Source organism: Balaenoptera borealis, assembly GCF_965194805.1.
Source record: "Balaenoptera borealis genome assembly, chromosome: 12".
Classification (NCBI taxonomy): Eukaryota; Metazoa; Chordata; class Mammalia; order Artiodactyla; family Balaenopteridae; genus Balaenoptera; species Balaenoptera borealis.
Window position 1 is genome coordinate 85,659,193 of NC_138869.1, and position 25,410 is coordinate 85,684,602.

A 25,410-nucleotide genomic window follows, 5' to 3' on the forward strand; every position below is an offset into this window, starting at 1 on the left:
TGTGGAGGGTTGTGACTGGGAATTAACTCACTCGTTTAGCAAACAAGAGTTGCCGCTATAGATATGAGTTCTCAGCACGAAGGGACCTTAGAGGCCATCCAGCGTGACTCCCTCTTCCCACAAACGAGGAAATGAGGACCAGGGAAGACCTGGACACCAGGATCCTTCGCCAAATGGATCCGCGTCCGCGTCAGGGAGCGCCCTCCCCGCCGTTTCCCCAGCTGCCCGCTCGGCACCGCCCTCCCGCCCGGCCGAGGACCCGCGCGGGGTGCCCGCGGCGGCGCCTGACGGGAGCGCGGTTCCTGGGCGCGTCGCCACCCCCCACCCCGTGCCCGCGCCCCTCGCTGTTCCTCCGGAGCGCGGTCTGCGGCGGGCGGCGTGGTCCCTGGGCCAGGGTCGGGCAGGGCAGCACACGCAGGCCGGGCACGGCTGCCCCCGCCAGGACCCGCAGGCCCGGAAACGCTTGCAGTCACACGTGGGCGCCGACGGCCGGGGCTGCTGTCGCAGGGAGCTACGGTCGCCCGGACAACTGCCCGCCGGACCCCCCGGCTCCAGCCGCCAGGCCAGTCCAGCTTCGGCCGGCGCCCGGCTATGAGGTGGATACCAGGCTCAGTGTGACCACCTCCCTCCAGTACGTACATACATCCCGAACCCCCGTCCTGCCGGCCGCTGAGGGGCTCCTACGAGCTTCCCACACTCCCCGAGGGCCCGCGGTCACGGGAAGTTCCCCACTGTCATTGCCACTCCGAGAGCTGGGTCCTCGGCTCTTGAAGTCCCGTCAGATTCCTGGATCCCTCGGTCTTACCCTGTCTCTCTTTCTCCTTAGGGTTTTTCCACCTCGTTCGGACCTCCTGCATAACCATGTCCGTCCTCTACGTCTCTCCTCACCCCGATGCCTTCCCCAGCCTCCGAGCCCTTATAGCTGCTCGCTACGGGGAGGCTGGGGAGGGTCCGGGATGGGGAGGAGCCCACCCCCGCATCTGTCTCCAGCCGCCCCCGACCAGCAGGACTCCCTTTCCGCCACCCCGCCTGCCCGCCCTGGAACAGGGGCCCGGTGGGCTCTGGGTGTGGGGGGCCACTGCTGTGGCCCAGCTGCTGTGGCCAGCAGGCCTGGGGGGCCCTGGGGGTAGTCGGGCAGCCGTCCTCGTCCAACAGTGGGTCAGTTACGCTGACACGGAGCTGATACCAGCCGCCTGTGGGGCAGCGCTGCCAGCCTTGGGACTCCGAAGCTCTGGCCAGGACCCCCAGGTGAGAAGAAGCGCAGAGGGGAAGGGGGAAATTTAGAAGAAGGAAGCAAGACTTGCAATCGATGGTGAGCGAGGAAGACAGCATATCAGACGTAGAAAAAGGTTGATCGTATTCCAGATTGCCACCTGATATGGTAACCTTGGGCAGGTTTCTTAAACTCTCTGAGCCTTGGTCTTCCTCTGTCTGTGAAAACGAAAATTGAGAACATGTTGAGAAGGTGAAAAGATGTGTGCAGAGCACATAATCTAGTGCCAGGTGCTTTAAAGTCTCGGAGTAAGAGTTTGATGAATCTGAAACTGATGAGGTTAGTTAGAGGTTACTGTGAATTGTAGGCAAAGACTGGGTGAAGGAGAGATGAGGAGAGGTAGTCAGGCCTGGAGAGATGACAGTTGCTGGGAGAAGACGGAGGAGAAATGAAATGAGGAAGAAGGGAAGTAGGAGAAAGGAGAGATAATCATACCAGATTATAACTAAATTCTTCTTGAGTGGAGCTGTGCCCTACTACCCTTATAACACCACCTCGTTGCAGAGTATTGAGCACATGGTGGATATTTAGTATTTTTTGAATGAATGAATGAATGAAATGAATATATGACTTAGATCCTGGTTTGCTCCCTCATATCCTGACTACCCTATCTAAATAGAGCCCCCCCCCCTCATTGGGAGTCTCTCTCCCCCTCAGCTTCATTTATTTTTCTTCACAGCACTTAGGAAAAAAATAGGGTAATACGTTATATATTTGCACATTTATTGTCTCCGCCCCTAGAATGTAAATTCCAACAGGTCAGGGGCTCCATCTGTTCATATTGTCTCCTCATTCATTAGAGAAGGCCTGGCATGCAGTAAGTACTTAATAAATATTTGTTGAAGCAGTTACTGTGTTGCCTCATGTAATCTTTAACTTCCTGTGCTTAGTATATTGTATCTGACATGTAAGTGTTCAGTAGGCAGTCCAGTGGTTAAGACTCCATGCTTCCAGTGCCTGGGGTGTGGGTTTGAGCCCTCGTTGGGGAACTAAGATCCCGCATGCTGCGTGGCATGGCCCAAAAAAAAAAAAACAGTGTTCAGTAGGAATTTATTGAATGAATGGGAAGTATTTTTATTACAATCATTTCAGTGAAGAAGAAACTGGTGATTTGTGGGAATGGAAGGAGGCCAAATGGATTGAGTGGGGGTGGGGATTGAGGTGGGCCGAGCCTTATCTCATACCCCTTTGCCCTCCTTTTAGGCTGCACTGGCGGCCCTGGGCAGGGCCCTGGGCCCCTTGGAAGAGTGGCTTAGGCTGCACACCTACTTGGCTGGAGAAGCCCCCACTCTGGGTGACCTGGCGGCTGTCACAGCTTTGCTGCTGCCTTTCCGTTATGTGAGTCATTGGGGCTTGGGGAAGAATGAGGGCAGGTTCCCTCAGACCTCACTATAGGGTGACTAAGGAGAGTTCATTTCTTTTCCCCACCCCAGGTCCTGGACCCCTCTGCCCGCCGGATCTGGGGTAATGTGACTCGCTGGTTTATCACATGTGTCCAGCAGCCAGAATTCCGGGCCGTGCTGGGAGAGGTGGTTCTGTATTCAGGGGCCAGGCCTCTCTCCCAACAGCCAGGTGAGGAAGGATGGAGGGTGGGAGCGGAGGGGTTCCTCTGGGGCCTTTCATGCAGCTCACTTTCCTTTCTCTCTTAGGAATAGCAAAATCACTGGGACAGGAGCTGGGCAGGGGTAGGTGGGAGGTCGGCATGGGGGAGCCTTTGGGCAGCTGAAATAGGCCATCTGAGACGTAATAGAACTATTCACAGAGGGTCCGCAGCAGGTCTGTATTTCCGTGCCTCTTTCCAGGCTCTGAGGTCCCTGCACCCCCAAAGACAGCTGCTCAACTCAAGAAAGAGGCAAAGAAACGGGAGAAGCTAGAGAAATTCCAACAGAAGCAGAAGGTCCAACAGCAGCAGCCACCCCCTGGGGAGGTGAGAGGCTGGTGGAGCTGGATGGAGGGTTGGTGCCATGGTGAGCGGCTGATATCTGGGCCTATATCCTTTCCCTCCCAAGCAGAAGAAACCAAAACCAGAGAAGAGGGAGAAACGGGATCCTGGGGTCATTACCTATGACCTCCCAACCCCACCTGGAGAAAAGAAAGGTACTAGGAGGAGGAAGAGAGACCTCCACTCTTCACCTCCACCTTCCTTGTCTCTTCTCTTTTTACCCCTTTTGCTCTGTCCTTGCTCCCACTACTTTGCTTAGTGAGGGTTTGCAGAGTCCCAGGTCCTTCTCTGCTGGCCCCTCGTCCCCTTCCCAGCTGCTCCCAGCCTCGGCTCTGACCCTTCCCTTCCTCCCCCTCAGATGTCAGTGGCACCATGCCTGACTCCTACAGCCCTCAGTACGTGGAGGCTGCCTGGTACCCTTGGTGGGAGCAGCAGGGCTTCTTCAAGCCCGAGTACGGGGTGAGTGGGCACTGCTGCCCAGGCCCGGAGGGGATGGGGGCGGGGAAGGACAGGGCTGAAGGATACATTGCCTGGGAGCGGACCAGAAGAGGTGACATGAGGCCTTAGTAAGTACCCATCCTTCCTCCCCGTCAGCGTTCCAGTGTGTCAGCACCAAATCCTCGGGGCATCTTCATGATGTGCATTCCACCCCCCAACGTGACAGGCTCTCTGCACCTGGGCCACGCGCTCACCAACGCCATCCAGGACTCCCTGACCCGATGGTGAGCTCCCATCCTCTCCTCCAACTGGTTCCCTCTGCCTTCTCTGGCTCCACACTCCTGTGGTTCCCTTCTCTTTGCCGACTGGGGCCCTCAGCTCTGCCCCCTGGTGGTGCTACACTTCTCTCTGGGTCACTCCCATCTGATGACTTAGCATCCTCTCCTGGTCAAGTAACCAGCACTTCCACTTGCAAACTCTTCTCTTGCCACTAAAAATAACATTATTTTGAATTTAGCAAGAAATACGTGAATATATTCTTGTAAGAAATTTAAAGCTTCAAGTTTCCTTGACCACCCTCCTCCAGATTTATTCCCTCCTAAGAATTAGCACACATCATTGTTATCACTTGGATGTGTATCTTTCCAGACCTTTCCTATTTGCTTACATGTACATGTACCCATAAAAATGTGTAGTTTTCCTTTTGGGAAATGGGTTTTTCTTCTCTGTAACATAAAGGGCTCACACCAAACTTGTTATTTTACAACTTTTTTCTTACCCTTAACAGTTTATCGTAGAGATTTTTCCTTGTCCTTATATGTAGACTGACTTCATTCTCCTTCATTGCTCCTTAGTGTGGCTCTACATAATGGTGTCACTTTTTTATTAATGGTTGTTCCTAATTTTTCTCTGTTGAAAACTGCTGGAATGCACATTTCCTATACATGCTTTCTCAAGCTCCTGTGGAAGCATATCTCTGGCGTAGATACCAAGAAATGAAATCTCTGTGTCCAAGGGGCATGCCTTTATCGAGTACAAATAGAAGCTGGCAAGTTGCCCTCCAAAATGGCTTTACCAGTTTATACTCCATGAGTTGCATGTGAGGTGTGCCCCTGCCAACCCTGGACATTATCTGTCTTTGTTTTGCCAATGTGATGGGGGGAAAATGGTTATTTCTGTTACTGCTGATGACTAGTGAGGCTGTGTCTCTTCATGTATCCTGGCCAGTCAGGTTTCCCTTTATATGAATTGTCTGAACCTATTGTTTGCCCATCTTTCTATTGTTCTTTGTTTGTTTACTTTTTTAATTGTTTTGTTAGAAGATTCTTTATAGACTCTATGTATATATTCTGGCTATTGATTTTTGTTGTTGTTGTTATATATGTTATAAACATTTTCTCCTGTTCTAGCACTTGATTTTTTTCCCCCACTGTTAATATTTTGATTAGTTAACAACCACAAAGGCTAATATTTCAGGTGACGAATTTCTTTTAAAAAGTATTTTAAAACAGCATTTTATCTATTGAAACTAGGGTTTATTTATTATATTTTAAATTTTGAGAAGTTTTTCTAGTGTCCTACTTAACTCAATTAATTTGGTCAAAAATATTTACAGGACATAACTATGTGCCAGCTCTGCTCAGGGCACTGGGATACATCAGACTTAGCATTTTGCAAGGAATTAAGAGTTGGAAAAACAGAGTTGTGTTAAATACGTATAATATATAACAGCCAGATTATTTACGTGAGAAAAGGTTTAACACTTCTTACAGAACGCTTAAGGTAGCAACATTTTTTTCTAATGAGCATGGTTTAAATCAAATATTAGAAACTCCCATTACTTAACTGGAATAGATTCATGTCAGTGTTTTAGAATCACAAATAACGTGAAATACAGCCATAAGTATCTCCAGTAAGATATAAAAATGAAATGAAAGTGACTATCTACCTATGTTTTTTCCGTTTTCTTCTTCTTGCAGAGAATAGGGTGTTTTTCTACAAATATCCATGACATTTTATTGATTTTTTTTTTTTGGCCAAATTTATATGCTCCCCAAGAGATACTTTTAGTGAAATAATATTTTTATTTTCCTCTCTCATGCTTGATTTCTTTAATAGTATTGTTTAACAACATCTTGAAAAGGTCAGAAAATGTTCATATCCATTACAGCATATAAGAATATCTGTGATCTGTAAGAGAACGGAGTTGCTACAGTCCTGTCCCCAAGGAGATCTAAACCCAGTGGGGGTAAACAGACTGATAAAGTAATGGATATAATGCCGTTTGATGAGTCATTGAAAATAATGTATGAACACAGTGTTACTGTATTTCTATAGTAATTTTCTCTCCCCCACTCTTTTTTTAAACATGTTTCATTTTTTAAAATTAATTAGTTAGTTAATTGGCTGCGTAGGGTCTTCGTTGCTGCGTGCGGGCTTTCTCTAGTTGCGGCAAGCGGGGGCTACTCTTTGTTGTGCTGCTCAGGCTCCTCATTGCGGTGGCTTCTCTTGTTGCGGAGCACAGGCTCTAGGCGCGTGGGCTTCAGTAGTTGTGGCTCGCGGGCTCAGCAGTTGTGGCGCATGGGCTTAGTTGCTCTGCGGCATGTGGGATCTTCCCAGACCAGGGCTCGAACCCATGTTTGCTGCATTGGCAAGCAGATTCTTAACCACTGCGCCACCAGGGAAGTCCCATAAACATGTATCATTTTTTAATAACAATAGTAATAGCTGACAATAATAATAGCTTAATTTGGTCCTCTCTCCTACTTTAAAATGTACTTCTCAAAGGTCACCAAAAAGTTCGTTACAGTTTAATGCTTTATGGGCCACATCGGCACAGAGCTTGATTAAGAGTAAACTACATTTACTTGTACCAGAATATGGTAGGTGAAGACTCACGATACTACCATCTCTATTTCTCTAATTCATCCCCTGATTAATTCCCTGAAATATTACTAGCTTCCAGTCATTTTCTCCAAAATAGTCTAGTCCTTGCATTTCAACTTAGAGATTTTATTTTTCTGAGGTTTTATGTTTTAACCTAGTCAGTTTACCAATGTTCTTTGACTTAATCTTTACTGTCTTGTTAAAGAAAATCTCTCCTGCCTCCAAGTTACAAACATGATCACCTATTATTTTCTTCTTTTTTTTGATTTTTGGAAACGATACCATTTTCTAATGCTTTTCTCATAGTTTTGTTTTCTTAAGTTGAGGGTTTTTCTTTTTAACTAAATTAAAATCAAACTAAATTTAGATTTTAAAGTAAGTAAGTTTATTTTTGTGGCTATGGGGAGGTAGGGCGATTTTTCCAACCAATTAGCTAGTGTCCCAAACAAATTTATTGAATAGTTTGTCCTTTCTCCACTGATATGAAATGCCACCTTTAACAAATACTAAATATGCTTGAATCTGTTTCCAGTCACTGTTTTGTTTCCTTAATCTATAACTTTTTTCCTAGTTCCTGTGAAAACTTCTTTTAATAATCATAACTTTCTCATATGTGTTGATATCTAGCTGGGCGAGAGCCTCCTCTTTGTCCTTCTTTTGCCAAATTGCCTTGGCTGTCCTCACACATCTCTGCCTGACAATGATTTTAGAGTTGGGAGAGTCCTGCCCCATCGCCCCTCTCTTTCTCGAGTTCACCGACTGCCTGCCTGGAGTCCCTTCCTCCTTCGGGGCAGCTCTACCGCCCGCTCACCTCTGCTCCTCCGTGCTCCTCCCACAGGCACCGCATGCGCGGGGAGACCACCCTGTGGAATCCTGGCTGTGACCACGCGGGCATTGCCACCCAGGTGGTGGTGGAGAAGAAACTCTGGCGCGAGCAGGGGCTGAGTCGGCACCAGCTGGGCCGAGAGGCCTTTCTGCGGGAGGTCTGGAAGTGGAAGGAGGAGTGAGTGCAGCGTCCCTGCAGGCATCACAGCCCTGCTTCCCTGTCCCCTGTCCGGATAAGATCTCTGTCACCTGCAACCTGGCTGCAGGGTCAGACCCTCCCACAGACGCTGAGGGTCATTTGGCCCCAGGGCCCACGTCCATTTCAGGGATGAGTGATCCCCACATTCTGCCCCATTAGCTGCCTGATGTCTCCCTCCAGCCCAGGCCTGATTGCTGATCCCGGCCTGTCTGTCCGCTTCCAGGAAAGGTGACCGGATTTACCACCAGCTGAAGAAGCTTGGCAGCTCCTTGGACTGGAATCGAGCCTGTTTCACCATGGATCCTGTGAGTAGGAGTAGGGGCGGGTCTCGGGGCTGGGGTAGGAGTAGGAAGCTCCCCACAGAAGAGAGCATATGCCCAGGGCCCTCCCCCAGGAGGTGGCCCACTCGTAGGAAACCACTAGGGCTCAGCTGCAAATGCCACTTTCTACCCCGTGTCATGGCCCTTTGTGTTACCTGTCACCCACCCTAGGAGCTCAGATTCCTTCCAGTGGCACACGATGGGGCCTCACCCTCCCCTGGAGCCTGAACCCCCAGGATTTTCTGCACTAGCACCTGTCCCTAGCTGAGTGGTTTCCCTGCCATCTCCAGTATCACCAGGCTGTTGCCGATCTGTGTTCCCATAGTGCCCTCTCCCCCTCAAGAAAAGTACTTCTCTCCTCTAGCCCCTAAAGGGGTCCGTGTGCCGGGCAGTGGGGCTCTGGGCCGGCCGGGTCTCACTGGCCCCTGCTGCCTTGACACTGAAGCCCATCTCTGGCTCCCCCTGTTCCCCCCTAGAAACTGTCAGCAGCCGTGACGGAGGCCTTTGTCCAGCTCCATGAGGAAGGAGTCATCTACCGTAGTACCCGCCTTGTTAACTGGTCCTGCACCCTCAACTCTGCCATCTCGGACATCGAGGTGTGCCCCTTCCCTCCCCGGCTCTCCCCATCTCCACCCCCAGCCCCAGCCCCTGGGCCACTCTTCTTAATCTCCGCCTCACAGGTGGATAAGAAGGAGTTGACAGGTCGCACCCTGCTCTCTGTGCCTGGCTACAAGGAGAAGGTGGAGTTTGGGGTCCTCATCTCCTTTGCTTACAAGGTCCAAGGCTCAGGTAGGAGCCAGGGGCACCAGGGTCCTGGGCTGGGTTGGCTGGGGGGCGGGAAGGGCCCAGCGCTGAGCCCACAAGGCCTCCTGTCACCCCAGACAGCGACGAGGAGGTGCTGGTGGCAACAACTCGGATTGAGACGATGCTGGGAGACGTGGCCGTAGCTGTGCACCCCAAAGACCCCAGATACCAGGTGTGGTGGTGTGCTGCCCACAGTTGGGGGATGAATGCTGGCTGAAGTGGCCCCCGCGCTACGTGGGGGGATGGGCGCTGAGACCCCCGGCTGATGAGAGAAATTGGATCAGAAACTCATCCGCTGGCTGTTTTCTGGCCGTGTAGATGGAATTTGGGTGTTAGGAAGCCAGGACCCTGCGTAGGAGGGAGTCAAGCCCAGCCCTTTGTGCGTTTTTGGCATCTTCCTCTATCCCCAGCACCTGAAGGGGAAGAGCGTGATCCACCCATTCGTGTCTCGGAGCCTTCCCATCGTCTTCGATGATTTTGTGGACATGGAGTTTGGCACAGGTGAGCGCAGGGCTGTCCTGTGGGGAGAGGAAGGAGCCATGAGGCACACTCCTGCTGTGCATCTTCCCTCTCAAAGAAGAAAATAAGCTTCACCTGAGCAGGCAGGAGTTGGGCTGCTTCTCAGGGGACTGTGTGAGGGGGATGGGGGACAGGGGTGGTCCGAGAGCCACATCCGTTGGCAAAAGGGGGGTGCGTGTGGGCAGAGACTCTTCTGAGTCCCTCGTGACCCTGGCACCCCCACGTACACCCCAGGCGCGGTGAAGATCACCCCTGCACATGACCAGAATGACTATGAGGTTGGGCAGCGGCATGGGCTGGAGGCCATCAGCATCATGGACGCCCAAGGGGCCCTTGTCAACGTGCCCCCACCTTTCCTGGTGAGACTGCCTGGGGCATGGTGGCTGGCTCAGGAGACAGTGGGGTACCTGGCACGGCCGTGACAGCACCTGTCTCCCATCCAGGGTCTGCCCAGGTTTGAGGCCAGAAAGGCAGTGCTGGCAGCGCTGAAGGAGCGGGGACTGTTCCGTGGCATTGAGGACAACCCCATGGTGGTGCCACTTTGCAAGTGAGGGTGGAGGCCAGGGAAGGGGGGAGGGGATGGGTTTCTCGGGGTGCTCACCACCCAGCCTCCCCACCCACATGTACCTGCAGCCGCTCCAAGGACGTGGTGGAGCCTCTCCTGCGGCCGCAGTGGTACGTGCGCTGTGGGGAAATGGCCCAGGCCGCCAGTGCTGCTGTGACACGGGGCGACCTCCGTATCCTGCCCGAGGCCCATCAACGGACGTGGCATGCCTGGATGGACAACATCCGGTGCGTCAGGCCCCTCGATGTGGGGAGGGCGACCGGGCGAGGGGCCGAGCGGGGCAGAGGCCGGTGCACCTCCTGCCCTTCCTTGATTCCCTCCCCTCCCCCTGCCACTTGCAGGGACTGGTGCATCTCCCGGCAGCTGTGGTGGGGCCATCGCATCCCAGCCTACTTCGTCACTGTCAGTGACCCAGCTGTACCCCCAGGGGAGGTGAGAACTGGGCCAGGGCTGGGTACTGGCACATCTTGGGGGGGCTCTGGGTTCAGTGGATCTTGGTGGGGGGACAGGCAGAGGTGCCCCCTTGGATACTCACTCCACCTGTGGCAGGACCCTGATGGGCGGTACTGGGTGAGCGGGCGCACCAAGGCCGAGGCTCTGGAGAAGGCAGCCAAGGAGTTTGGAGTGTCCCCTGACAAGATCAGTCTCCAGCAAGGCAAGGCGGGGCCTTGGGGTGGGGGCAGAGGGGGGCTGATCCTCACCTCTACCCCGTCTGACCTCTGACCTCTGGCCCCCCTCAGATGAAGACGTACTGGACACCTGGTTCTCCTCTGGCCTCTTCCCCTTCTCCATCCTGGGCTGGCCCAACCAGGTACATTCCCGGGGCCAGCGCAGGGTGGGGTGGGAGTCTTGGGGGTGGGTGCTCGGCTCGCCATCACTCACGCCCTGCTCTGCCCCCCAGTCAGAAGATCTGAGTGTGTTCTACCCGGGGACGCTGCTGGAGACGGGCCATGATATCCTCTTCTTCTGGGTGGCGAGGATGGTCATGCTTGGCCTGAAGCTCACTGGCAGGCTGCCCTTCCGAGAGGTGTGGAGACTGCTGAGACCACTCCCGCTGTCCCCTCCCTCACCCGGGCAGCTGTGGGTGGGCCTGGCCAAGGAGGCTTGTGGGGTCTCAAAGCCAGCCTGGGCTCCACTAGGTGATTTTGCACCCCAGCTTCCTAGAGGAGGGAGCACCTCTAATTCACACGAAGGCACTGAAGGGGCTGGCAGGGACATCGAGGGGCCTGAGGTTCAGAGGGGGGCAAACCAGAGGTAAGGGTAGGGGGACAGGCATTGGGGTCTAGGTGGGGAGACATCCCCACAGGCCTTCCCTTCCCTTCCTCGCAGGTCTACCTCCACGCCATCGTGCGGGATGCCCACGGCCGGAAGATGAGCAAGTCTCTAGGCAATGTCATTGACCCCCTGGACGTTATCCACGGAGTCTCTCTGCAGGTGGGGCTGGGCGCGGGCTCAGGCCAGGAAGGGCTGTGGGGTGGTGGCCGCGGGCCCCTGACTACTCCCACCTCACCCTCAGGGCCTCCACGACCAGTTACTGAACAGCAACCTGGATCCCAGTGAGGTGGAAAAGGCTAAAGAAGGGCAGGTACAGAGGGTGGGCCCGGGGCTGGAGTTTGGGCAGAAGGCAGGCGAGGCTGGCTCAGGACGCTCCCCGTGCTCTCTCCTCCCCCGCAGAAGGCAGATTTCCCAGCGGGGATCCCCGAGTGTGGCACCGATGCTCTCCGGTTTGGACTGTGCGCCTACACGTCCCAGGGTACGGCTCCCCAAACCTGTCTCAGCTGCATCCTTCCTCCTTCCCTGAGGCACCCCTCTCTCCTCTGCCCTGGGCGTGAGCTGGGAGGGAGAACGGTGTGGACTCACACTTCACCTCCACCCAGGCCGTGACATCAACCTGGATGTGAACCGGATATTGGGATACCGCCATTTCTGCAACAAGCTCTGGAACGCCACCAAGTTTGCCCTCCGTGGCCTTGGGAAGGATTTTGTGCCTTCACCCACCTCTGAGGTGAGGGCCTGGTGGGCGCGAGGTGGGCAGCACGCACACAGGTTGCATTGTTGCCATCAAGCACGGCCCATGCTGTGTCAGGATTGTAGCCACAGAGTCAGGAAGCCCGGCTCCTGCCCCCAAGGAGCCTCTGTCTAGCTGGGGGGACAGAAGGATATAGGGACAGATTGTCATCGGGAGAGCCTCAGGCACTGTGGTCCTCCCACAAGGTGGAGGGGGGCCTGCCCCTTCTCCCCCAGATACTGGGCACATGGTGGTTGCTTTGGACCCATCAGGCTCCTGGAATGCAGATTTCCCCATGGTTCCCATTCCCATGGGGTTCTGGCTCCCCTCCCCCTGGGCATATGGTGGCCCCCTGCCTGATACGGTGCTTCCCCCCAAGCCTGGAGGCCGCGAGAGCCTGGTGGACCGCTGGATCCGCAGCCGGCTGACTGAAGCTGTGAGGCTCAGCAACCAAGGTTTCCAGGCCTACGACTTCCCAGCTGTCACCACCGCCCAGTACAGCTTCTGGCTCTATGAGCTCTGTGACGTCTACCTGGTGAGGAGGAGCCGAGGGGCCTGGGCGCACAGAGCCCTGGGTTGGCATGAGCCCTGAGCCAGCCTGTCCCCCTCCCGGTCCTCACCAGTTCAACGAGGGCTGGAGGCTAGGCCTTCCCCAGCCCTGAGCCCTGTGCCTCCCCCTCCCCTAGGAGTGCCTGAAGCCTGTGCTGAATGGGGGGGACCAGGTGGCGGCCGAGTGCGCCCGCCAGACCCTCTACACCTGCCTGGACGTCGGCCTGCGGCTGCTCTCACCCTTCATGCCCTTTGTGACCGAGGAGCTGTTCCAGAGGCTGCCCCGGCGGACGCCACGAACTCCGCCTAGCCTCTGCGTTACCTCCTACCCGGAGCCCTCGGAGGTAGGGGGATGGCCTGGCACGGGGCTCCGGGGAGCTCTGCAGAGCCAGCCCCAGCTTCCCTCACCCCCTCCTCCACCCCACAGTGCTCCTGGAAGGACCCTGAGGCGGAAGCCGCCTTCGAGCTGGCCCTGAGCATCACTCGAGCCGTGCGCTCCCTGCGTGCCGACTACAACCTCACCCGGATCCGGCCCGACTGTGAGCCTCAGGCCCCCGTGTCCCCCGTCCCCTCAGCCCACTCTGGGACCAGTGTCCAGTGTGGCTGTCTCGTCTCCTTTCTCCCTTCCACGCAGGTTTCCTGGAAGTGGCTGATGAGGCCACAGGCGCCCTGGCGTCAGCAGTGTCGGGCTGTGTGCAGACGCTGGCCAGCGCGGGTATAGTGGCTGTCCTGGCGCTGGGGGCTTCTGCACCCCAGGGCTGCGCTGTGGCCCTGGCTTCTGACCGCTGCTCTGTCCACCTGCAGCTGCAGGGGCTGGTAGACCCGGCCCGGGAGCTGGGCAAACTGCAGGCCAAGCACGATGAGGCGCAGCGGCAGGCCCAGCGTCTGCGGGAACGCCGCGCCGCCTCGGGCTACACTGTCAAGGTGCCCCTCAAAGTCCAGGAGGCGGATGAAGCCAAGGTGTGTGGTGTGGGTGGGCATTTCCTTCCCCATTTCCCACCCCATCACTCCCTCCACCATCAAACCCCCTCCTGCGTCTGCTCTGCCGGGCCCCAGGCAATCCATGGAGGAGCAGGTGGGACCACGTAATCCCTCCTCTTACACATGAAGAACAGCCAGGGCAGGGTCACACAGCAAGTTGAAGATGGAAGCAGACCATCCATCCATCCTTCCTCCCAGCCAGACCCCTCGTGCACCACTCGGTTCCCAGAACTTGGCATCCACGTGCCGGGGGGCTGGGATCGGGACTGACCCAATGCAGTCAGGAAGCTTAGCAGATCACCTGGGACCCCTCCAGGGAGGAGCCATGGGGTAAACCACAGGGACAAAAAGAGAAACATGAGTGGAGGCTAAGAGTTACAGAGCCGTGGCGGCTGAGCAGGGTTGTCTCACGTGATTGTCCCAGTAGCCCTCTCATGGCAGGGCGGTATTAGCAACACCATTTTCCAGATGAAGGCTAAGGGCCCCTCAGAGCCTCTGTTCCTAACCACTGTGCTCTACTTCCCCAGTCATTGGCTGGGGCTTAGCCACTGGGTGGCACACATGAGCTCTGAAGCCCCTTTGTCTTTGGGAACGGACCACTCTGGGAAAAGACAGGACCCAGGAGACCAGTGATGGTGGAAGAGAACAGGGAGGTGGGGGATTAAGGGAAAGCAGGCTAGCCAAGCACACAGTTCCCCCAAGCTACTCCCTGCCCATGGTCCTCACCCATCTTTCCAACTCTGACCCCTCTGCTCTTTTTTTTTAATATATAAATTTATTTATTTATTTTTGGCTGTGTTGGGCCTTCGTTGCTGCGCACAGGCTTTCTCTAGTTGCCGCGAGTGGGGGCTACTCTTGGTTGCGGCGCACAGCCTTCTCGTTGCAGTGGCTTCTCTTGTTGCAGAGCTCGGGCTCTAGGCGCGTGGGCTTCAGTAGTTGTGGCACGTGGGCTCAGTAGTTGTGGCTCACGGGCTCTAGAACGCACGCTCAGTAGTTGTGGTTTACGGGCTTAGTTGGCTCCGCGCCATGTGGGATCTTCCCGGACCAGGGGTCGAACCAGCGTCCCCTGCGTTGGCAGGCGGATTCTTAACCACTGAGCCACCAGGGAAGTCCCTGACCCCTCTGCTCCTGTGGGTATTTGGGGTTCTGTTCTCTTGGCCCTGGGTCTCACCACTCACCCTCTTTTCCACCCTCAGCTCCAGCAGACAGAAGCAGAGCTCAGGAAAGTCGATGAGGCCATCTCCCTATTTCAGAAGATGCTGTGATACACCCAGCTCCAACCTTCATAACTCCCAGTGTTCCACCATGGGGATGGCAGCAATAAAATATTTTGCCACAAAACCATCTCTTAGCTGTGTGTGGTGGGGCTGGGGAGGGGGTGCTGAGGGGCTGGGTTCCTGAATCCTCAGGGGCGCCAATGTGAACGGGAGGGCAGCAGGCTGGGCGTGAGGCACTGGGTCCTGGCCGGTAGAGAGGTGCGTCTCTCTGGGTCTGGCCCTGGCCCCGAGCCAGGCCTGAGTCACGCTGCTAGCACCCTCCTCCTCCCGCTGCCTCCTCCTCCCAGCTCTTCACTCACCTCCGCACTGCGGCCAGCCATCCAGCCGTGGGAGGCCCGCCCTGGTGCTGGCTGCTGCCTGTGGCCTTGGGCAGGCCTCAGTAGAGGGGCCAGGGGCTGCCTGTCCTGCCCGCAGCCTGCCGGGGCCTCCCTCTCCCTCTCTCCACTGAATCCGGCCTAGGTTAATTATAACTCTGACCTAAGTGCCCTGTGACACCCTGCCCCCACGGCCCTGCCTGGAGACCCAGCAACCAGGTAGGGGAGAGGCCTAGAGAGGAGACTTCCTCTGCATGGGGGTGTTAACCGAGGGGTGTGGGGTGCGGTGCTGGGGGAGGAGCCTCAGACCCTTCCCCTGCAGGTGTAAGCCCCTATTGGTCTGAGAGGCCCTCAGGTTGTCTGGATGATTGAAGGGAGAGGGCGGGGAAGCCAGTTAAGGGGCCAAAGCAGGTGCCCATGGAGACAGAGCCAGGCCTGCCCTGAAATCTCTGCTGCTTCCTGCTCTCTCGAGAGCCTTCTGTTCCCCAGGTCCATGTCTCAGCTATGCTCCCCACGGACGAGCCCCTGTCCCACCTGGGCCCCTCACTGCTGCTGTTGCTGCAGCTGCAGCTACTGCTGCCCCCCGCATCTGCCTTCTTCCCCAATATCTGGAGCCTCCTGGCTGCCCCCGGCTCCATCACCCACCAGGACCTGACCGAGGAGGCGGCACTCAACGTCACCCTGCAGCTCTTCCTGGAGCAGCCGCCCCCAGGTCGGCCCCCCCTTCGCCTTGAGGACTTCCTGGTGAGCGTCCCTGGGTCCGGTCACATCCCAGGTGGAGTCCCCCATTCTGGGGGACTTCTACTACTTGAGGGTCCTGCTTGCTCAGAGAAGGGACCCCACGCACACATTCCCTCCTCCCCTCCTGACAGCAACAATACCCAGGAGTCCTGGTCCTGCAATCAGGAGTCCCGCTCCTTAGGAATGTCCAGGATTGCCCCTCCCTTGTAGGGCCCAGCACCCTGAATTCCTGCCACACCCAGCCTTGAGTGACAGAGCTGAGGAAATGTAGGCAGTGGTCCGATCCAAGGGGCTTCCCTGGAACCCCTGCCCCCTACCACCCTCCCAGGGCCGCACCCTCCTTGCCGACAACCTCTTTGCCGCCTACTTTGGACCTGGGTCTCCTTCCCGGCGGTTCCGAGCAGCCTTAGGAGAGGTGTCTCGTGCCAATGCCGCCCAGGACTTCCTGCCGACTTCCAGGAATGACCCTGACTTGCACTTTGATGCCGAGCGGCTGGGCCAGGGGCGCACACGCCTGGTGGGAGCTCTAGGGGAGACTGTGGTGGCAGCCAGAGCCCTTGACCACACCCTGGCCCGCCAGCGCCTCGGGGCTGCGCTTCATGCCTTGCAGGTGAGGACAGAGTTGGGGGGGTCACGGTCAGAGGGGTCTTCATTTCCAGTCTTCCTGTCTCCCGAATGGTGCCTCCTTAGCCATGCCTCCCCCTACTCTAGAAGGGGCTGGGGCGCTGCTTGCCAAGGCCCTGGGGCTATTCCCTAGTCCCCGCCTCCAAACTGGCAGCTTCCTGTGGGAACAGCCGGGAGGCATTGGTGGCTGGAGCAGGTGAGTGAGAGAGGGCGGTGCTGAGGTCAAGAGGTGGGCTGTGCAGGCCACTGAAAGGCCTCTGGCTGGGCTCTGAGTGAGATGGGAAGAAACGTGGGAGGCTCCCACTTCGGCAAAGCTCTATTCTGGGCAAGGGAGAGAGCAGTGGAGGGGACTTGGGGTGTCTGAAGGAGTAGCAGGGTGGGAGGAGGCTTTCAGGCTGGGGAACTGGGAGGAGGGGGGAGTTAGGGCTGGAGACTGTGAGAACAGTGAGCTAGTGCTTCTTCCCCTTCTCCTTTCTCTTGGGACCAGGATTTCTACAGTCACAGCAACTGGGTGGAAATGGGGAAGCAGCAGCCACACCCTCACCTCCTCTGGCCAAGGCAGGGACTGCGGAACCTGGCACAAGGTACGGCCAGGACCCCACTGGTAAGGGTGAGCCCACAGAGCCGCCTCTCAGCCCATCCAGCCACCACCTCACATCCTGGGGTCAAATAGGATGCGACATGGCTTCATCTCTGGAACCACCTGTGCGGTCCCTCGGTTCAGCCAAAGGCCAGTCAGCTGCTTCCCCAAGGTCACGCAGCAGAGGACAGAGCCAGGACCAGATCTGCAGACGTCAGGGAGTTCTCTGTCTTTCACGCGGCTGCCTCCCCCCACTGGATCACACGGGGCTTTCTCTCTCAGTCCCCTCATCCTTCCGACTGAACTGTGACCCGGAAGCTGCCTCCTGTCTAGTACAGGTTCACTTCCTGTCCACAGCTCACAGAGGGCACACTCCCGTAGGATTGGTCCCCCCCACATTTCCGGGTTTTCTAGCACAGTCCCAGTCTCAAATATTAAGTCTCATTGCCAGCCATGAGCTCCAGGTTTTAGTTCAGAAAGCCTGGAAGGGTACCTGCAAAGGGTACCTATGGGCTTTCGCCTTGCTCCAGTCGAGAGGAGAAGCTGAAGAAGTTTGGGTGGACAGGGATAAAGGTCAGGGGCAGCAGAATCTTGGGTGCTAGACCCTTGCCCTCTCTTCCCAGTGGGCGATCCTACCTGCTCCGACTGTGAGGAGTTGAGCTGCCCTGGGAATTTGCTGGGCTTCACACTCCTCACCTCTGGCTACTTTGGAACTCATCCCTCCAAACCTCCAGGTACCAGACAGGAAAGCCCCCAGAAGTAAGGGGAGAAAGTCACTTCCTCTCCCCTGACCCTCTCCCTAGGGACCTCAGTCCTGTAGCCCTTGTCCTATTTCCTATGGCATCACTTCTTGGAAGAAGGAGAGGATGCTGGGAGGGGGGGCGGGTGGAGGAAGGTCCACTGAGGTGGCCATGATTGTTGGGGTGGTGGGAGCAGCTTCTTACACTGCCGATAAGACTTCAGTGCCCGAGGGCAGCTTTTGGGGACTAACCGGAGGGATCAGGGGATCCACCACGTGCTGTGGTAACTAATCATTCCAGATTTACTCCAGATTTGCCCTCTACAAAGTATCATAATTTTCTGCTTATCCTTTGCTGAGGAGTGAGAGGGTCAGGGCAGGTCAGAGAGGGCCTCGTTTTATTAGGAGGCAGTGGGTTTTTTACCTCCACCCTCCAGATCCCTTTCCCCAACCCAGGGAAATGTAGCCATGGGGGCCATTTTGACCAGAGCAGCTCCCAGCCACCACGGGGAGGCATCAACAAGGATAGCACATCCCCAGGCTTCTCCCCCCACCACATGCTGCACCTCCAGGCCGCAAAACTGGCCCTTCTGGCCTCCATCCAGGCCTTCAGCCTCCTACGAAGCCGCCTGGGAGACAGGGGTTTCTCCAGGTGAGTGGCCTCCTGGGGATGGGCTCCTTAATAGGTAGGTGCCCCAGAGTTGAGAAACCAGGGGCTGGGGACAAGTGTGCAGACCCTTCACTGTATCTCTGGCCTGCTTCCCAGGCTGCTGGACATCACCCCAGCCTCCAGCCTGAGCTTCGTCCTGGATACCACAGGCAGTATGGGCGAGGAGATCAACGCTGCCAAAATCCAGGCTCGCCACATTGTGGAGCAGCGACGGGGTGGCCCCATGGAGCCCACCCACTATGTCCTGGTGCCTTTCCATGACCCAGGTAACTGGGGTCTGGCTGGAATAGTGGAGGGAAGTCCAGGGCAAGGGGTAAATGCCACTGGTAAGGAAGTGGGCCTAATGGCTTCACTTCCATAATAAAATGGAGGCACTTCCTAGGGTCCTGAGTGAGTCTTTACTGGTACTTGTGTGCATATAGGAAACAATCAGCCACTTCTTCCACTGCTTCCAACATGACAGCACTTTCCATATAAGTTTAATCATTATGGGTGCTTAGGCAGGTAGCCTCTGCTTTCTTAGGCTTCCATTCTAATAAGTCATTTTCAGTTCTCTCCATTTCCTGTAGACAGAGGTTGGGATGAAGATGGTGGGGGGTTGGTGGGCCCAGGCCTCTGTGAAATGTCTAAGACAGCTAGTTACATCATATTCCTTTCCCCGCTAAACAGAAGTCAGATCATCTGGCCTGGGTTGACCAGCACTTACTGTGTGTACTTAGGCTGATTGTTTAACCTCTCTTCCCTCAATTTCATCATCCATAAAATGGATTAGTACTTGCCTTATCCTACCTATCTCCCAGGGTAGAAATGATCATCAAATAAAATTTGGATTGAGAATTCCCTAAGGGCAGGGTTTGAGTCTGATCTGCCTATATAAAACTCATAGTAGCTGACATTCAAAAGTGGTTTATCACATATTTGATAAAGGTACGAGTAAGTGAATAATTAAGAATTTAGCACTTATTATGTGTCAAAGCACTATTCTAAGATTTACAAAATCAACTCATTTAATCATCCCAATAACCCTCTCTGAGGTAAGTGCTATTATTTCTCTCTCTTTTCTGTGAGGAAACTGAGGACCCAGTTTATTTTGTTGTTGTTTTTTAGTTGAAGTATAGTTGATTTACAATGTTTCAGGTGTACAGCAAAGTGATTCAGTTATATATATTCTTTTTCAGTTTATTTTCCATTATAAGTTATTACAAGATATTGAGTATAGTTCCCTGTGCTATACAGTAGGTCCTTGTTGGTTATCTATGTTGGCTTTTTTTTTTTTTTTGGCTGCGTTGGGTCTTCGTTGCTGCGCGCGGGCTTCCTCTAGTTGCGGCGAGTGGGGACTACTCTTCATTGCAGTGCGTGGGCTTCTCATTGCGGTGGCTTCTCTTTGTTGCGGAGCACGGGCTCTAGGTGCGCGGGCTTCAGTAGTTGTGGCGCGTGGGCTCAGTAGATGTGGCTCGCGGGCTCTAGAGTGCAGGCTCAGTAGTTTTGGCGTACGGGCTTAGTTGCTTGGCGGCATGTGGGATCTTCCCGGACCAGGGGTCGAACCCGTGTCCCCTGCATTGGAAGGCAGATTCTTAACCACTGAGCCACCAGGGAATTCCCCCCAGTTGTTTTTTTGTTTTTTTTTAATATGTTTTCCAGTCACTCTGTACTTTTCTTTTTTTAATTAATTAATTTAGTTTTTGGCTGTGTTGGGTCTTCGTTTCTGTGTGAGGGCTTTCTCTAGTTGTGGCAAGCGGGGGCCACTCTTCATCGCGGTGCGCGGGCCTCTCACTTCCGTGGCCTCTCTTGTTGCGGAGCACAGGCTCCAGACGCGCAGGCTCAGTAGTTGTGGCTCACAGGCCCAGTTGCTCCGCGGCATGTGGGATCTTCCCAGACCAGGGCTCGAACCCGTGTCCCCTGCATTAGCAGGCAGATTCTCAACCACTGCGCCACCAGGGAAGCCCCCCCGCCCCAGTTGTTTTTTATACTTACACATATACCCAAAAAGGCCCACTCAGGACCACAGGAAGTGCCACCATTTTGTGAGGAAATGAGGTCCACTTTCCCACCAGAGGTACCTAGCCTCTGCCTTGTTCTACCCTGTCAGTATAAATATAAAGGAATATTGTTATCTCAATACTTGTCCACCCAAGTAGCACAGCGGGGCCTCTTGACTGGGGAGATGCCCGTGGGTGGGAATGAGGGGAGCCCTCCTCTCACTTATCTCGATCTCCTTTCTCCTTTCCCAGGGTTTGGCCCCATCTTTACAACCAGTGACCCTGACAGCTTCTGGCAACAACTCAATGAGATACATGCCTTGGGAGGTGGAGATGAGCCCGAGATGTGCCTGTCAGCCCTGGAGGTGTGCCCTCCCCACCCCTTCTCTTCTTCTCCCCCCACCCCTTTCCAGGCCCCACCATCAAGGGAACTAGAGCTTCCCTGGGACCTCATCCCTCCACCCCATCTTCAGAACCTAGTCCCATTCGCTTCACTCCAGGTTCCAGGGCCGTATTGCCTTCTACTCTGCCCTCCCTTCCTCTGCCCATTCCCCTACTCCCGCCATTTTTTAAAAAATTTATTTGGTTGCACCAGGTCTTAGTTGCGGCAGGCGGGCTCCTTAGTTGCGGCTCGTGGGCTCCTTAGTTGCGGCAGGCGGGCTCCTTAGTTGTGGCATGTGAACTCTTTGTTGCAGCATGCGTGTGAGATCTAGTTCCCTGACCAGGGATCGAACCCCGACCCCCTGCATTGGGAACGTGGAGTCTTATCCACTGTGCCACCAGGCAAGTCCCACTGCTGCCATTTTTTAACACCAGTTTTTTCCCTCCCCTGCCAGCTGGCCCTGCTGCACACACCTCCACTCTCAGACATCTTCGTCTTCACTGACGCCTCCCCCAAGGATGCCTTTCTCACCAACCGGGTGGAATCGCTGACTCAGGAGCGGCGTTGCAGAGTAAGCATAGCTGGTGGGAGACTCAATTTTAGCCACCCAGGGATGTGGGAAACTGCAGGACAACTCTCATTACAAGGGTCACACTCACACTAGGGTGGTTAAACCAGACTTGGCTTGGGGGTGGGAGAAGTGGACCATGAGTATAACATTTCCAGATCCCTTTAACAATACTAAAGAGTGGGAGGCCCTGCCCTTAATGATGCTGAATTCTTATATGAATCTGCCCCCAATAAACCGTTTGAAGAACTGGAGATTTGGTTGCCAAAAATCCACTATGTGGATGACGTATGGTGACAGTTACAGGGAATGGCAACTTCTAATTGAAGCCCGGGGTTGCGTCATTGGGAGACCCTGCTGTAGCAGCCAGAGGGTAGACAGAGAATTTACCACCAATCATCAGCTCTGTAGAAAGCTTGAGCACAGGAGATCCTTATTTACAATGGTAGATGGCAAATGGAAACTTCAAGTACTGGCCTTTCTTCCGGGCACAGGTCACATTCCTGGTGACTGAAGACCCATCTAGGGTTCAGGGCCGACCTCGGCGTGAGGTCTTGTCCCCTCTGCGTTTTGAGCCATATGAAGCAGTGGCGCTGGCCTCAGGAGGAGAGGTGATCTTCACCAAAGACCGGTACATTCGGGATGTGGCAGCCATTGTTGGGGACAGCATAGCTGACCTGGTAAGTGTGGGGGCTCAGCTCAGAACTGAGGGGATGATGGTGACACTGCATTTCTCTTTCTTGTAGGAGAAAGCAAATGGCTCCCATTGCTGAGTTGCCATTCTAGGCAGAGGGTGGGAAAGGAAGTTTCTCCCCCTCTGAGATCCACAGCTACCCACCTTCTACACTGCTCCTTCCATATTAGTACTACCACCCCCAGTCTTGGCCTCCAGTATTCTGTCTTCGCGGCTACTCTAGGAAGTCCTGCCATCTTTTAAGGGGGGCAAGAAGTGGTTGCCTCATCCTTAATTCCTTGCCTCCAACTTTGTCCTTGATCATAGCTTCATCCCTGGTCCTTCCTCTCTCACTGGTATCCCATGTGTTACTTAGTTTTTTTCTGTCTCTACCTTTCTTTCTCCTGTCTTTGTTCCCACCTCATTCCATGCCTTATCTTCTCCCCCATTTTTTGGTCCTGCCCCCTCAAGGTGACCCTTCCCCTGGAGCCTCCTGTTGTGGTGCCTGAGAGGCCACTTGTGTTCAGTGTGGATGGGCTGCTCCAGAGGGTCACAGTCCGGATCCATGGGGAGGTCAGCAGCTTCTGGATTAGAAACCCTGCAGGTACTTCCATGTGTGTGTCTCAAGGCAGAGGCAAGAATGGAGACTGGAGAATGAGGGGTAATGTACTAAGGGAAAGGAATTCTCCTGTGACAATCTCTTGCCCCCAATACACATCCAGGGGTCTCCCAGGGCCAGGAGGAAGGTGAGGGGCCTCTAGGTCATACTCGCCGCTTTGGGCAGTTCTGGATGGTGAGCATGAATGACCCCCTGCAGACAGGAACCTGGGAGATCCAGGTCACAGCCAAGGGTACCTCCCGGGTGAGAGTGCAAGGTAAGGAGGGAGATATTCCTGGGAAAGGGAGGGGAGACTGCAAAGCTCAGAGAGCAGTATCAGTCACGTTCATCTCTGGAAGGTCTCTGACTGCCTTCGCCCTCCCTCAGCCCAGACCTCCCTGGACTTCCTCTTCCACTTTGGGATCCCCAGGGAGGATGGACCCCACCCTGGCCTCTACCCCCTGACTCAACCAGTTGCAGGTACATCTGTCCCCACCCCTAACTTGTTTTGTGTATATATATATATATTATATATATAGCTTTTCATTGAGTTATAACATTTAATAAGGTGCACTAAACTTCAGTGTACAGCTGGGTGGATTTTATATAATAAAAAATAACCGTCATTCAGTTCAAGCTATAGAACATTTCCAGCATCCCAGCACTCCCTCCTGGCCCTCCCCATCAATACCCATAGAGGTAACCCCTTTTCCCCATCCATACCCCCCAGAGCTAACCCCTATTCAAAGCCGTTCATGCTTTTCTCCCTGTCTCCAAACCTCACGCAGTCCACTGTTCTTTCCTCCCCTCCCCTGTCCCAGGTCTCCAGACCCAGCTGTTGGTAGAAGTGACAGGGCTGGGCTCCAGAGGAAACCCTGGAGATCCTCTGCCGCATTTCTCCCACGTCGTCCTTCGAGGTGTCCCGCACGGTGCCGAGCTGGGCCGGGTGCCTTTGGAGCCCATGGGACCCCGGGAGCGAGGTCTCCTCGCTGCCTCGCTACCGCCCACGCTTCTGTCCACCGCGGGACCCTTCTCTCTGGAGCTGATTGGCCAGGACGGAGTGGGGCAGGGCCTGCACCGGGCGGCCCCCCAGCCCTGTGCTGTAGTTCCTGTCCTTCTGGAGGTGAGATGCCAGCGGAAGGTGCGGCTGCGGCTGGAGAGAACAGGGCCTGCTGCTCCTCCCCTGACTGGCCCTCCTCCGCAGCTCAGTGGTCCCCCGGGTTTCCTGGCGCCGGGCACCAAGGCCCCGCTCAGCCTCCGCATCGCCAGCTTCTCGGGCCCTCAGGATCTCGATCTTAGGACATACGTCAACCCCAGCTTCGCTCTCACCTCCAACCTCTCCAGGTGAAGCCCCTGAAACCTCCTGCTCCCTTCTTGTCCCATCTTTCTATTCGCAGGGCATGGGATCTGGTACTCGCTCCTCTGGCCCTTTCAAATTGGTGCTCAGATTCCTCGCTCCCCTCCCAGCCTGCGCTTGGCTCCACCCCTTGGCTCTCAGCTATTCGGAGCCTGCGGCTTCAGCCGGACTTCGGCATCCACTCCCCAGGGTTCGCCTGGAACAGAACGAGTCCGCCTGGGGGTGCCTGTGGCTGAAGGTACCAGACACAGCCGCCTCAGACTCCGTGGTGATGGTGACTGTGACCGCGACGGATCGAGAAGCCAGCACAGTGCCCCCGACCCATGCCTTCCTCCGGCTCCTGGTGCTGGGCCCCGCCCCGCAGGTGAGGTGCCCCCACTTTCCACTGCACGATAGGCAGGGTGAGGGGAGGGCGGTGCAGGCTTATTTGGGTGCAGCCACCCTGACAGCCTCTCCCTCTTCTCCCCAGGACCAGCTCCCTGCCCCTGTCCACTCGACTGACCCTGTCCTCACAACCACCAGCCCTGCCTTTCATCTTTCCACTTTGGTGACTCCGGGCAGGGCTGGGGGAGGGCTGGTGAGCAACCCCTGGTGGGGCACAGTTGGAGCAGTGCTGCTCCTGCTAGGCCTGGCCTCCTGGTGACACAACAGCCCCTAGAGGGATGGGTCTCTGGCACTGTTTGCCATCTTGCCCCATTGGTAAGAAGGTAACATGGGCCTCTGGACCCTACCTCTCCCAGGTGGGATGGAGGTTTTCTTTCTCATACACTTGTCCCTTTCCAAGATTGGGATTTTCCCACAATGCACTTTCCCTAACCCTTGTGGGTAACAAACCAGACTCATTTTTGGAGAAAGTTGCTTTCTATTTCTCTGTAGCGTCTTTTTTTTTTTTTGGCTGCGTTGGGTCTTTGTTGCTGAGCACGGGCTTTCTCTAGTTGTGGCGAGCGGGGGCTACTCTTCGTTGTGGTGCATGGGCTTCTCATTGCAGTGGCTTCTCTTGTTGTGGAGCATGGGCTCTAGGCGCGCGGGCTTCAGTAGTTGTGGCTTGTGGGCTCTAGAGCACAGGCTCAGTAGTTGTGGCACACGGGCTTAGTTGCTCTGCGGCATGTGGGATCTTCCCGAACCAGGGCTCGAACCCATGTCCCCTGCATTGGCAGGTGGATTCTTAACCACTGCGCCACCAGGGAAGCCCTCTGTAGCATCTTTATTTCACTACTTATTCATGCTCTCCCAAGCTCAGGTAGAGGGGAAGATACATGGGGCAGTGACTAAGATTGTAAGTGGGGAGGAGGGTACCCCACCTCCTACCGAAAAGTGTTATTTATAGAATTGCTTTTATTGAAATTCTGGAGACGCTTCTATTTTATTTTTGAAATTCTGGAGATGCTTATATTTTATTTTTGTATTTAAAGTTGAAGGACAGTGCCAATAAACATGTCTTCTCCCCAGAGAGATTTCAAAGAAAGATCACTTATGCACATCATATAGGGAAGAGTGAGAGCGTAAGATACCAAAAAGATGAAATGGAAGTTTTCAGGAGTGGAGAAGAAACTTCACACCAAGATGTCTGGATTTCAGTTGACCCGCCACCTGGAGCCA

General features: G+C 55.0%; 2 protein-coding genes and 1 long non-coding RNA gene across 13 annotated transcripts; 2 read left to right on the plus strand and 1 right to left on the minus strand.

Annotated features, from left to right (window-relative positions):
- The first annotated feature begins 294 nt into the window (after positions 1 to 294).
- Positions 295 to 14,650, plus strand: VARS1 (valyl-tRNA synthetase 1). 4 transcript variants are annotated; one of them, XR_014232509.1, is made up of 31 exons: positions 295 to 631; positions 827 to 1,248; positions 2,477 to 2,611; positions 2,707 to 2,845; positions 3,076 to 3,200; positions 3,283 to 3,370; positions 3,574 to 3,674; positions 3,810 to 3,937; positions 7,378 to 7,542; positions 7,787 to 7,868; positions 8,360 to 8,479; positions 8,564 to 8,672; positions 8,765 to 8,859; positions 9,098 to 9,188; positions 9,441 to 9,565; positions 9,650 to 9,753; positions 9,840 to 9,998; positions 10,113 to 10,203; positions 10,321 to 10,426; positions 10,512 to 10,582; positions 10,673 to 10,798; positions 11,101 to 11,205; positions 11,288 to 11,356; positions 11,446 to 11,524; positions 11,649 to 11,776; positions 12,159 to 12,314; positions 12,466 to 12,672; positions 12,756 to 12,867; positions 12,963 to 13,043; positions 13,133 to 13,288; positions 14,506 to 14,650. XR_014232509.1 is itself a non-coding variant. In XM_082346526.1 (30 exons), exons 2-30 carry the CDS (start codon positions 862 to 864, stop codon positions 14,572 to 14,574), a joined length of 3,798 nt encoding a protein of 1,265 aa, XP_082202652.1. In that variant the 5' UTR covers positions 296 to 631; positions 827 to 861; the 3' UTR covers positions 14,575 to 14,650. The 4 variants fall into 4 exon arrangements, 2 of the variants coding, with proteins under 2 accessions (XP_082202652.1, XP_082202653.1); XR_014232510.1 differs by lacking the exon at positions 12,963 to 13,043 and having other exon boundaries at positions 296 to 631; XM_082346526.1 differs by having other exon boundaries at positions 296 to 631; positions 12,963 to 13,288.
- LOC309607723 lies at positions 1,257 to 15,095 on the minus strand. Of its 2 annotated transcripts, none has more exons than XR_014232512.1 (5): positions 14,886 to 15,018; positions 9,834 to 9,980; positions 9,101 to 9,205; positions 7,351 to 7,524; positions 1,257 to 1,431 (listed from the first exon to the last, which is right to left on the minus strand). It is a non-coding gene; the product is annotated as an uncharacterized lncRNA (long non-coding RNA). The 2 variants fall into 2 exon arrangements; XR_014232513.1 differs by lacking the exon at positions 1,257 to 1,431 and adding an exon at positions 3,944 to 6,295 and having other exon boundaries at positions 14,886 to 15,095.
- Positions 14,993 to 25,363, plus strand: VWA7 (von Willebrand factor A domain containing 7). 7 transcript variants are annotated; one of them, XM_082346530.1, is made up of 18 exons: positions 15,032 to 15,119; positions 15,373 to 15,644; positions 15,970 to 16,251; positions 16,753 to 16,849; positions 17,469 to 17,579; positions 18,041 to 18,236; positions 18,351 to 18,520; positions 20,486 to 20,598; positions 21,070 to 21,186; positions 21,678 to 21,863; positions 22,328 to 22,460; positions 22,579 to 22,731; positions 22,842 to 22,934; positions 23,276 to 23,577; positions 23,659 to 23,798; positions 24,001 to 24,175; positions 24,281 to 24,388; positions 25,261 to 25,347. In XM_082346530.1, the coding sequence occupies exons 2-18, from the start codon at positions 15,405 to 15,407 to the stop codon at positions 25,297 to 25,299; spliced, it is 2,655 nt and encodes an 884-aa protein (XP_082202656.1). In that variant the 5' UTR covers positions 15,032 to 15,119; positions 15,373 to 15,404; the 3' UTR covers positions 25,300 to 25,347. The 7 variants fall into 7 exon arrangements, with proteins under 7 accessions (XP_082202655.1, XP_082202656.1, XP_082202658.1 ...); XM_082346529.1 differs by lacking the exon at positions 25,261 to 25,347 and having other exon boundaries at positions 14,993 to 15,119; positions 15,390 to 15,644; positions 24,281 to 25,259; XM_082346532.1 differs by lacking the exon at positions 24,281 to 24,388 and having other exon boundaries at positions 25,261 to 25,363.
- The last annotated feature ends 47 nt before the right edge of the window (positions 25,364 to 25,410 follow it).

Coding starts and splice junctions, on each gene's coding strand:
- VARS1 (XM_082346526.1), top strand. CDS start 862: ATGTCCGTCCTCTACGTCTCTCCTCACCCCGATGCCTTCCCCAGCCTC. Junction 7,543..7,786: donor GTCTGGAAGTGGAAGGAGGA/GTGAGTGCAGCG, acceptor GTCCGCTTCCAG/GAAAGGTGACCGGATTTACC. Junction 8,480..8,563: donor CTGCCATCTCGGACATCGAG/GTGTGCCCCTTC, acceptor TCCGCCTCACAG/GTGGATAAGAAGGAGTTGAC.
- VWA7 (XM_082346529.1), top strand. CDS start 15,405: ATGCTCCCCACGGACGAGCCCCTGTCCCACCTGGGCCCCTCACTGCTG. Junction 17,580..18,040: donor TCATCCCTCCAAACCTCCAG/GTACCAGACAGG, acceptor TCCCCAACCCAG/GGAAATGTAGCCATGGGGGC. Junction 20,599..21,069: donor TGTGCCTGTCAGCCCTGGAG/GTGTGCCCTCCC, acceptor CTCCCCTGCCAG/CTGGCCCTGCTGCACACACC.